Source organism: Bemisia tabaci, chromosome 3 (genome assembly GCF_918797505.1).
Source record: "Bemisia tabaci chromosome 3, PGI_BMITA_v3".
NCBI classification, from domain to species: Eukaryota; Metazoa; Arthropoda; class Insecta; order Hemiptera; family Aleyrodidae; genus Bemisia; species Bemisia tabaci.
Genome location: NC_092795.1, coordinates 55,322,884 through 55,334,855, shown reverse-complemented (window position 1 = coordinate 55,334,855; position 11,972 = coordinate 55,322,884). Strand labels below are relative to the sequence as shown.

General features: G+C 42.7%; 1 protein-coding gene across 1 annotated transcript; it reads left to right on the top strand.

The window, feature by feature from the left end:
- The first annotated feature begins 231 nt into the window (after positions 1 to 231).
- On the top strand, positions 232 to 11,532 carry LOC109033016 (uncharacterized). The gene is made up of 3 exons (XM_019045411.2): positions 232 to 526; positions 2,033 to 2,205; positions 6,580 to 11,532. Exons 1-3 carry the CDS (start codon positions 242 to 244, stop codon positions 10,847 to 10,849), a joined length of 4,728 nt encoding a protein of 1,575 aa, XP_018900956.2. The 5' UTR covers positions 232 to 241; the 3' UTR covers positions 10,850 to 11,532.
- The last annotated feature ends 440 nt before the right edge of the window (positions 11,533 to 11,972 follow it).

Below are 11,972 nucleotides of genomic sequence, written 5' to 3'. Positions count from 1 at the left end.
TCCTTCAAAAATTTCTCGATTATTGAACCAATGGTACACTCGTGTTTAGTTCACTTAGCAGTTTCTATTTCAACGTGAAATTCTTCAAATTTCAGACACCTGCAAATTCTCCATTGAAGACAAAACAGCGCTGCCACTTTGCGTGACTCGTCACCACGAGCGCAAAATCTTTTTTTTTTTTTCTTTCTTTCTTACGCCGATAATTTCTAACGAGACTCCTTTGATTTTTTTTCCAGGCAAAATGGATCTGGAGATCGTGCTCCCGATCTTCCTGGCAGCGACGGTGATCGCTCTGAGTCCGGAATCGCCTGCGGTGGACGCGGGTCGAGACATTTCCCAAGTGAACACGGAAAATCTTGAAAAGTACTTCGAAGTGGTGAAACCGGACGAGCCGCAGAGATCCGAAGGCGATGGATACACCTTCCGACCATTGCCGTTCAACATCCCCTGGCCGGGACCCATCGTCCCCAAACCCGCCATCTTCCCCAACTGGGGTATCAAACCCACCAAGACAGTCTACGTTGAGGTTAGTAGCGCTGAGATTTCCAAGTTTCATTTTACACCGCAAAATAAAAGATGCTGACTTAACGTCCTGGATGTAAAAGAAAGTGTGCAACAAAACACAAAACGCTGAGTTGACCGTTACACTGGCGTACTAAGGAAGAACGGCGTATAAACATTCAAGGGTTGCCCAATTTCCCTTGATAAAACTTGTATTTTTGACAACATTCATGCATGCGTTTCCTTGAAAGTTTCAGATATTTAAGATTATATTGCGCACAAAATTGTCTGAAAATTGTGTAAAATAATATTCACAATTTTCCCAACGATTTCGGTTTGTATCGGAGGAAACTTGGCAACGTCTGAAGGGGCATACCGCGTTCTCTCTTAGCACGGCAGAGTTTTCCAGGTTTTCTAGTTTTCCAAAGGTTCTCCTCCAACAGATTCTCAATCGGCAGACGAGCAGTTGATGCTTAAAAGTTTGTGAACTGGAAAGTCTGCAAAATCCAGAATTTTATATCAGCCAGAACTTAAATTTCGATAAGTCTCACAATTTAATTTCAGGGGCTTGGAGAACAAGATGCTGAATCGCAGTTGTTGCTGTTATGAGAGATGCGTGTTTGAAGTTTCGAAAATACTAGGATTCTCATGGCGGACAGAAAGTTCAAACTGACTTTTTTGGTGCTTAAAAATTGGAATTCAGGAGCGAAATTTTTTTTACAGAATATGCATTAAGACTAGTTTTACTTGAAATCATTAATATCTCGATTTTTCCAAAAAAAAAACTGCACTGATGCGTTTTGTCCATCAAGCCCCTCAATTGTTATTTTTTAAACCGTAATAATTTTGATATCGATGACTAAAGTGCGAAACCGTGTACATCCATTTCGGTGTTTCAAAATCTCTGCTCCTATTTTAGTTTTTTAAAGAGAAACAAGTCGACTTTATCACTTCATAGCTTTCAAGAAATTAAGATGACCAGTTTTCCAATGAAAAACTGAAATATGACTGGAAGTTTGCAACGTTGTAAACGGAGATACATGGTTCCGCAATTTGGCAGTCGATATACGTGACGCAATGGAATTCAATTCCAGACTCAATACAATTGAAAAACAAATTGTGCTGTAAAAATAGAAGGAAGGTAAGATTGTTGGAAACTGGTGAAATGATTGAAAAAATAATCGAGCTACAAGCCAAAAATAAATTAGACAAATAATATTTCAATCTACATAGTGATGAGAAATAATAAAAAACTTACAAGAAACAAAACAAACGTTTCAACCGCCAACAAACTGCTGTCTTTTTCAAGTGCAACAGTTATCTTTGGCTACTATTTCGATAATTTTTTCAATCATTTTACCATGTTCTATGAAAGCCAGCCAAATCGGCATTAAAATGTATTGTTGGAAGGTGCACGATTTTCTCAACCTGAAGGGATTTGTCGAGGGAATAACGCACTTCTTGAGAGCCCTCACCCTCCCTCTCTACCCTCAAAGTGCTTTTTTTTCTAAGCTCGTCTTTCGAATTTCAGGTTACGCAAAGGGAGACGAAACATCCAATTTGCTGGACATCCTACGGCGCTAAGCCGGCCTGCATCCCCTACTTCAACTACAAATTAGACGATGAACTCGCCAACTTCGAGCCGCTCAACCCGACCGCGGTTGGCCCCAACCCTGCTGGACACACGCCACTTCCCGTCTTAGAGTGAGTAACCATCATCTATTTCATAGTTCTGCTGTCCTAAGGTAAAACGCCGTATGAGAATTCCAGAGTTTCCAAATTCCTCCGGATAAAATATGTGTTTTTGAGGAAAATTATATTTATCTTGTCCTGCATTTTGCGGATACTTGAGATAGAAATGCGGATAACATTGTCTGAAATATTTTAAAAAAAAGTGTTGAAAAATTTCCCCAGTGAATTTGGCTTATTATTCGTCTGAAAGCTCATACGGCGTTTTTCCTTAGCATGGCAGAATGCCGCGCAGCAACACGAGCAGGGACCGAAAATCTCTTGAACGGTTCTCGATGTATTAAAGCCATGAAGTTCTTGCATGTGTGCGGAATTTGTGCTTTATGCGCACTTCCTGGTGTAAAATTTCGCAATAAATACGGTGGTGCCGTTTGTTTTCTCTGGAATCAACTGCTAAGTTAAAAAAGCTTTGAAAGTTGAGGCCGTATTGGAGGGTATATCCCTCGTTACGTTGAGAGTCTACCTCTACATCTGGTCAAATCCTCCACACCCAGATAGGGATCAGATATATCACACAGGATAAATTCATTATCACAGGGTTATCGTGGTTCCAGTTCTAAAATGTTTGAACCTAATGACAACTCTGACGATGCATTTGCTCCCTATCTTGCATGGAGATTTTGGGCAGATAAAGGGGTGGACTCTCAATGTAGCTCAGTCTCCCTCCATTACGGTCTGAACTTTCAAAGCTTCTTTTGACCGTGGGAGTCAATTTCAGAAAAAACAAATGGCGTCATCGTGTTTCTCGCAAAATTCTACGCAAGAGAGTCCTTTAAAGCATAAATCCGTGACACATGTAAGAACTATATTGGTCAGCTGAAATTAACTTTACAATGGGGAAGCACAAACGCGCCATCAAACTTTCGTCCGTTCGTGGGGTGGAGCGTGGACGCGGAAAAAGTAGGGAAACTATATCGTCTAAATCTATCTAAATCTAATCGAATTAATGTACCTATTTTTCCCAGAAACTATTTTTAAAGTTAATGCTTTTTTAGCCATCGTGCGAAAAAAGTTCAGCTGAAAGCTGATGTCTAATCACAGAGGGAAAACGTGCTTACACACAAGCAAAATTTTCTCTCAAAGAGATACGCTGTTTGGAGCCACACTAGTTACGTCCATTCAGGAAGGCAACTACACACGCGTTTCGGCCTTGGGTCGTAAGACAACGATGGAGTTTTTTAGCCATCGTGCGTAAAAAGTTCAGCTTACAGCTCGAACTTTTTACGCACGATGGCTAAAAAACTCTATGGTTGTCTTACGACCCGTGTGTTTACCGCAATCAGTTTGGGATTTTTAAAGTTACTTAGACAAATTAGCATTTGACAAAACAAGTCTCAAGTATCCCGAGTAAAAAGAGGCGTGATATGTAGTTTGTTTTTACGTCAATAGATGCATCCAATCTTACGTGACAGGAATGCGATGTATATAGATTTATTTTAATTTTTGTCATTCTTACTGTTTGTAACCAATCCCATATGGTCCCTTATGGTGTCGTTATCAATGATAGTGTCTGAAAATACGGTCTATTTATGTTACACCCCGTTCCCGAAATTGCCCAGTCCGTGAACTACAGGGCAGCGAGTCGGTGAGCTGCCTAGTCAAATGTCTGAAAATGACGCCAATGGTCCGGTCCATAATTTTAAATGCAACCCATACATTCTTCCTCATCTCTTGTTAGCCTTTTCATGGTGTAGTGGTTGTAGCGCTGGATGTATAGTCGGGAAGTCCTGGGCTCGATTCACGGCCAGGTCACCCGAGTTTGCTGGTCGCAAATAATGGTAGCCTAGGGCTGGTTAGTGAGGGGGGACTGGGGGGAAGGGTCTATGACTGAAAGAGAGCTGATTTGCCCCCAAGGAGTTACTTGAAATGTATACATAAAAAAAGAAGAAATACAGAGACGCTATTGTACGGATTTCCTCCACTAACCGATTTCTGATTAATTATTCACAACATTTTGAACGCAGCTTTCTAAGGCCGATAATTAAATCGTTCTTCCTTATAAAGACTCAACCGCCAGAAATGAGAACAAGAGAAAAAACGATTTGAAACCATAATAATTTTAATCGTTCCAAATTATAGATTATATTATGATATACTAAATGAGTTCATTGCTTCAATTTACGAGTGCTCAGGAATTTAGAACGGTTCGATTGAAGCGATTTTTGCTGTTTTTCTTGTATCATAATTTCTAGCGCTTAGGTCTTTTCTAAAAATACCAATTCAAATTGGTGATAATCTCGACCTATACGAATATTGTACTGATTGTGAGATGTTTGTAGCGCCTTGATGCAACTATTCGTGTTCAATTGATGTGCGTGTTGCGTGCGCAAAATTGAAGGCACTTCCACCTTTCTCACTTCACAGAAATGCGCGGGAGTTGTCGTTAGTTAAGCACCCGAATAAAAGTGAATCTATGTGAATATAATATTGCCATCACAATTATTTTCGCACAAAATAGTGCCGCCCTCTGATTGGTTGAGAACTTTCACATGGTAGAATTTTTGGTAGCTTACCAGCCTTAGATAATATCAATTCCCATTTACGAGCCGACCACAAAGGTCGTTTACTTTTGTAATTTTGCTTTATATTGTCATATACCAAGTTCTCACAAGAATATGAGTTTCTCAATTAAAATGGCGTTATAGTTTATTTGCGAAGCCCACCATCGGATCATTACGAAACATCAGGCTTTTATGAACTTTTTGTTTTCCATTTTGACATAATTTCGGAAGACAATATGAATATTTTTGCCAAGAGTAATCCTTTTCATATTAGTTTTATTCATCCCTCCCTCAATAAATCAAATTTCTATTGGTCGGTTTTGTTCACGCCGATATCGGGGTTTTAAAAAAAAGACTCGTGAACTGTTATCAAAAACTCCTGAGGTAAATTAAGTTATTAATTAATTAATTAATCAATTAATTAATGATGTTAACTTGATTTACATTACCTGTAAATTTTCATGTATTATATTTGTTTATATTTTAATTTTTTCAAACTTCACGGAACATCTCGAGAAATATTCGTCAGAGATCGGTTAGTGGGGAACGTTCGTCGGTTAGCGCATGGATTTCAGCTCAATTTTAGCTGAATTTTAGACTTTGGACCGACCAGTTTGCGGGAGAGATTGACTTGGAGACTTTAACGCTCGGGTAGAAAGATGGACGCATGAAATCTCATAGGTTATACTGCAACGTAGATGCAACATTTTGGCCATTCCATTTATCTGCGCACAAATATTGGATCTTAGTGTGTTTTCTTGAGAGATTTACTCGGAGACTTCAACGCTCGGGCAGAAAGATGTGGAGTCTTTTTTTTCTGATAAAATGTACACTTTACTAATGTCCGAACACGTGTGCGTTTTATCTGTGGGATATCAGTTTTGATGTATATGTTATGAGACTTGTTTAAGAATGTAGAGAAAAAATAGTTACGTATTTAGCGTAGTAAAGAATTTTGTCAAAGAAAGAATTGAACAGAGTAACAGCGTTTTTGCTGTGCACGAAAACTTGGAAATCGACGGATTTTTTTCGTATGTAACATTGGTCTATTATAAGGTGTTAAGGTGATTCGACGGTTGCCATTTTTCGTCTCAGAGCAACGTGCAATATATCGCATCGATTCGTTCCATAATTTTAGCTACTTGTCATTTTTTTTCGAATTTTGAGATCGCATATGTTACCATGAGACTGAAGAATTCATGTACCAAATTTGATAAAGAAATTCAACATAATGAAGATAGGATTTTTCTTCTTAAAAAAACCTTGCCTTTATTACGTTGAATTTTTCTGTCAAATTCGGCACATGAATTCATTAGCCTTATGACAACAGAAGTGCGATCTCAAAATTCGAAAAAATGACAAGTAGCTGAAAGTATGTAACGAATTGAAGCGATAAATCGCACGTCGCCGTGACGCAAAAAATGGCAACCGTCGAATCACCTTAATTTATGTAATGAGACTTCTTTAAAAATGTTTTAAGAATGTTATTTTAAGACTTTACCGGCACTATGAGCACATGACTTGATGCAAGTTAAAATATTGTCAAAAACCAATTATAAATTACTTACTTTTATTTTTTACACGATGGACATTTCGGGCGGGCCGCCCATCTTCAGGTGACTGAAACAGGTCTTGAAGATAGGCGGCCCGTCCGAAATGGCCATCGTGTAAAAAATAAAAGCAAGTAATTTATAATCGGTTTTTGAAAAAATTCAATTTGCATCAAGTCATGTGGTTTGATGTCTCGGCTAGAAATAAAGATTCCTCATTAAAAAGTGAAAATTTATATCTTGCATTTTTCTAAACATTATTCTCTTTTTTCTCTTAGGCCGAACCGTTTCAAGCAGTTAAGCGGCCTGGAACCCGGCCTGAGCACGGACATGGGTCTCGCCCGAAAACACCAACTCGACACCAGCGAGGAGTCCGCAGAACGCGACGCCCGCTACGTCAAATTCGGCACCCCGTCCATCAACCCCGATCTTCCTGACGGCAAGCTCTACATCGAGAAGCAACCCGGGACTCCCGTCGAGTCGGACCACGAATCCAAGCTCATCGGCATCTTCTCCGGCAACCTCAAGAAACCCGTCACAAAGACCATCTCCATCACCAAGGTCGAGACCTACGTCGACAACCGCGTCACCGCCACCCTCGTCGCCAAGAATTGCGTCCCCATCTCCACCAAAATCCCCTACTGCCACGGCAAACCAGTTCTAAACCAAGACGCAAAACCCGCAACTCCGGAGGCGAAACCCACCCCTAAACCTGCACCGGCGCCCACACCCTCTCCCAAGCCAGCAAACGCCATCAAACCAGGAGTGCCCCTCCCCGTCGTGGCCGACGGCAGCGCCAGCACCGGCTTCCACCCCTACGTCCCGAAGGACCCCGAAGACGAGGCATGGCGCGGCTTCGTCACCGATGAATTCCAGTCCAAGCAGCAGGAGATCTACGACAACCTCGCCGACAAGCTCCGCGAAAGCAGTGGTCACTTGAACCCCCTCCAATCTCTCCTCATCCACCAGGAAGGTTTCGCCGAAGGCAGCATCCACTACCTCATGCAGCTGGCCGCGCAGCAGGCGGCTTACCACGCGTACCTGGCGCACAGGTTCCACGAGTTCGCGGCGAACAAGTCGCTCGGACATTCGGCGAACGCGCTCGCCGTGCAGCAAGCGGCGCTCGAGGCGGCGCACCACCACGCGGAGGCCGAACAGGCCGCGCAGCAGAACGTGGCTCACATCCTGGACAAGTACGGCGACAAGCACGGACTCAAGACCCGGCTCCAGCAGTTCTGGAACTGGATCAAACCTGGACCGATCAAGCCCATCATTGAGCAATCTCAGGAGAGTTACCCCGACTCTGAACATGCTGGCTCGGAGGAAGGACCTGTGGTTCACGCTCAGTTCATTGAACCCACAACGAAACCCACCACTTCCAAACCCACCACAACTAAACATAGCACGCCTAAGCCTAAGACACCTAAACCTAGTGTAAGTTCCGGAGAGCATTCAGATAATAGCGCAGAATCCGAGGAGGTATCTGAGGCGCATACGAGCCACAAACACCACGCTTTGCACTCACACGTGAACTCTGTATCCAGTGACCACAAGGGCACGAAACACCCATCCAACACGAAGTACTCGCACGGTCCTTCAGCGCAAAAACCAGTCCACTATCACACTGAACGGCCGTCCGTCGCTCATGATGACTCAGAAGAAGATGAAGACAACGCATTGGACGCCCCTGTGAAGAAACCGAACCATGGATCAAAGTATGGAAATAAATATGGTAAACCGAGCGTGGGAGGACACCATCATGAACACCATGCAGAAGACGCTCCGGTCAAAAAACCCTCTTACGCATCTAAGTATCCGGACAAGTATAATCAGCATCACAGTAAACCGGCTGAAGACAACAATGATTCTGCCGAAGATGATTCAGAAGAAACGCACTCTGAACATGGAGAAGAAGCTCATGTTGGGAAACCATCGCACGGATCTAAATATCCAGACGAGCACGCACATGATCACGGTAAACCAACTGCGGATCATGATGATTCTCAATACGTCCATGAAGATAACCGACCTCTACACCATGCGCACGGCTCTCCCGTGAAAAAGCCTAGCTCTAAGTATCCGAACAAGTATCATGAGTATCACAGTAAACCGGCCGCAGCACATGCAGATCATGAACACCACGAAGAGGAGTCTCCTGTGAAAAAACCTGAGCATGAGTCCAAATATCCAGATGAGCACCATGGAAAACCATCCGTGCCACATGCAGATTCTGTACACTTTCCTGAGGATGACCATTCTGAACATCATGTAGACCACTCTCCTGTGAAGAAACCCAGCCATGGTTCGAAGCACCCGGAAAGCTATGTGCAACACCACGAAGAAACTGCGGTGCATGGAAAACCAGAACACGGCGCGGTAGGCTCCCACTCTGAACACCACTCGGAGAATCATGGTTCTAAGCACCCTGTGAAACATGAAGAACACGAAGGCATCAACCACGCCTCAGGGAATGTTCACGAACATGGATCTGAACATCATGAAGAATCGAAGCCTCATCAGAGCAATGAGCATCATGTCAAGCCACCTGTAAAGCATGAGCACTCTGCTCAGCATCCTGATCATCATGAGCATTCAGTCGATCATTCAGGACATGATGAGACTAGTCACACTGAGCCACCAATTCCACCACATCACTCTATCAGTGGTAACACACATTCTACTGAGCATCATTCTGAAGAAAATCATTCAGGTGCATCGTCTGGGCAAGACCTTGAGGTGCCACTAATTCTTGGGTCTCATGATGAATCCTCTGACCATCACGAGCATGAAGAGCACCACAAGCACCCGGAACACCCCGCTAAACCAGTTGAACATGAGCACCCAACTGAGCATTCAGAACATCATGCGCATCCTGAACATGAGCACTCAGAACACCATGCAAAGCCCTTAGTGAAACCTGAACATCACAAAGAATCAGAAAATCATGGAAAACCGGTCGTCAAGCCTGATCATGCTGATCACGCGATCGAACATCATGAGCCTTCGAAACATCATGCTAAACCTGTTCATTCGTACGTTTTGTCCCATCACGAGCATCCTGAACATCATGAAAAGCCAGCAGCTGAGTCGGTTCATCCACCAGAAAATCATGAACATTCTGAGCATCACGGTAAGCCTGGACACCACGACAAGCCTGTTGCACCGCACCATGAGCATTCTCACCCAGAACATTCAGAGACCTCAACTACTAAACCAGAGCACTCTGAGCATTCTGCAGCGCCTACTCATCATGAGAACTCAGAACATCACGAACATTCATCGGCAGCTCATGATCACTCCTCGGAGAGCTCAGAGCATCATAAACCCGATAAACATGAAGAAAAACCTACGCATGGAACTCCAGCATCCCATCTCGAGCACCCTGAACATTCCGAAGAACACAAAGAGCCGTTGGTGAAGCCTGAGGACTCCACGCCTTATCCTGAACCTAACCCAGAACATCCAGCATTGGCATCGGAGCATCAACACTCTGAGCATCATGAGCATCATCAGGAACCTGCTGTTAAACCAGAGCACGAAGAACACCACGTTGATCATCACGAAAAACCCTCTAGTCATCCAGAGCACGTAGAAGAACATCACAAAAAACCCTCAGTCAAACCGGAGCACGTAGAACACCACGATGAGCATCATGAACACCACGTTGATCATCACGAAAAACCTGCCAGTCATCCAGAGCACGTAGATGAACATCACGGCGAACATCACAAAAAACCCTTAGCCAAACCGGAGCACGTAGAACACCACGATGAGCATCATGAACACCACATTGATCATCACGAAAAACCCGCCAGTCATCCAGAGCACGTAGATGAACATCACCAAAAACCCACAGCCAAACCGGAGCACGTAGAACACCACGATGAGCATCACGAAAAACCTGCAGTCAAGCCAGAACACGTAGAGCATCACGATCAGCATCACGAAAAACCTGCAGTCAAACCGGAGCACGTAGAACATCACGATGACCACCATGGAAAACCTGCAGTCAAACCGGAGCACGTAGATCATCACGATGAACATCATGAAAAACCATACCACCACGAAGAAAAACCTGAGGAACACACAACGTCCGTTACTCAGCATTCTGAACATCACGCGGATCAACATGAACATTCGGTTCACAATGAAAAACCATCAGAAGCTCATGAACATGTAAATCATGACGTGCACGATAGTCCAACGCAGAAACCTGAACACCATCTTGAACATCCTGCGGAACATGATCAAGAAGAGCACCCCGAGGAGCATCACTCGGAGTCTCCACACAAAGAAGACGCAACTCCTCATAAAAAGCCCTCCGTAGATCATGAGCATCATTCAGAGCATCATGAATCCCAGTCGGAGTCCTCCGGGTCGCATTCAGAACCAGAGCTCATCGAAGAGGATGAGCATGATAGTAATTTAGTCAAAGTTAAGCCGAATGAGAAGGTTAATGACAAACCGGCGGCCCCAAAGTCACTTGAACCAAAGGCACGGAGTAGATGGGTAGATTCTCTTTCCAGTTTGTTTGCGGAATTTCAGTGAAGAGCCTGCTCGTGAAAGAGCAATCTGAAGTTAAATACAAGTGCTTCTGAATGTTTTATTTCAATGGGTAGATGAGTTCAAACTTTCTAATTTATCGATTTGAACCTTTTTTAAAAGCATTTGTATTAAGTATTCGTTAAAGATTGTTTTCCAGTGATATGTCTGAAGACAATGGCATTTCTGTGCTCTTAGCTTTTTTATGTTTCACTTCTTCTCGCTAAAAAAAGAGGAAGAAGCAGCCTTTAAGCGCTTACATTTCGATTTTCTATTATTGAGTTATAAGGATGCTTTTTTTGTCCCAAGAAACAAGGATAAAATCTTAATTTTGCACTCAATATGCTTAATATGAAAGGATAAGACTTTTTACGTCCTTTCAAATAGGTGGATCAAAAAGTGGATCCGCAATTTCTCTCGCAAAGAGCTTCTTTAAATACTCATAATTTTGAGAATCTTATATGATTATTGATCTACCGCTCAACTTTGTAATTATTACTTGGGCCAAAAGTTTGTAATTTATACCTGTCTGTTTTGAAGTTGTATAGTGTTGTAGAAACAATTTTTGTGATTAATATAGTGTGTACATTTGATAATGAGATTTAAGTGTTTTCCTCATTTTTTCCTCAATTTAAGAGCCGTTATGCGTAGGAGACTTGGATCGCATTTACCTAAAAGGACCAGCGCATATACAGTGTTTTCAAAATCGTGCAACTTTTTCTTTTCTTTTAAAAATACTTAAAATATGTGTGCAGTGTTAAGATTTACACAATTTTTTACCTTGGAAATCAACAATTTTTTGGTAGGAAGCAAAAGCTGTTTGCTATTTTGGGAGCTCTCTTAGATAATTATGAGGAAGCAAAATGTTTACAACACTGTAGTCGCGCTGGTTCCTTTTTGTTAAATGCGATCCACTTGTGGTTCAGTTCAAGAAAAATTTGCAAGCGGCATGCATGCTAACTTGATGCATTGCAATAGCCGTATCGACACGGTAACGATTACAATGGTGAAGAACTTCAAAAGCACAAACTCAGATTGGAGCGCCTTCAACTTTTGGTGATGCTCTCCGCTTTGTCGCGAAGTTAGTTTAGTTGCTTGACCGAACCAAACCCAACGAAAGTCACTAATT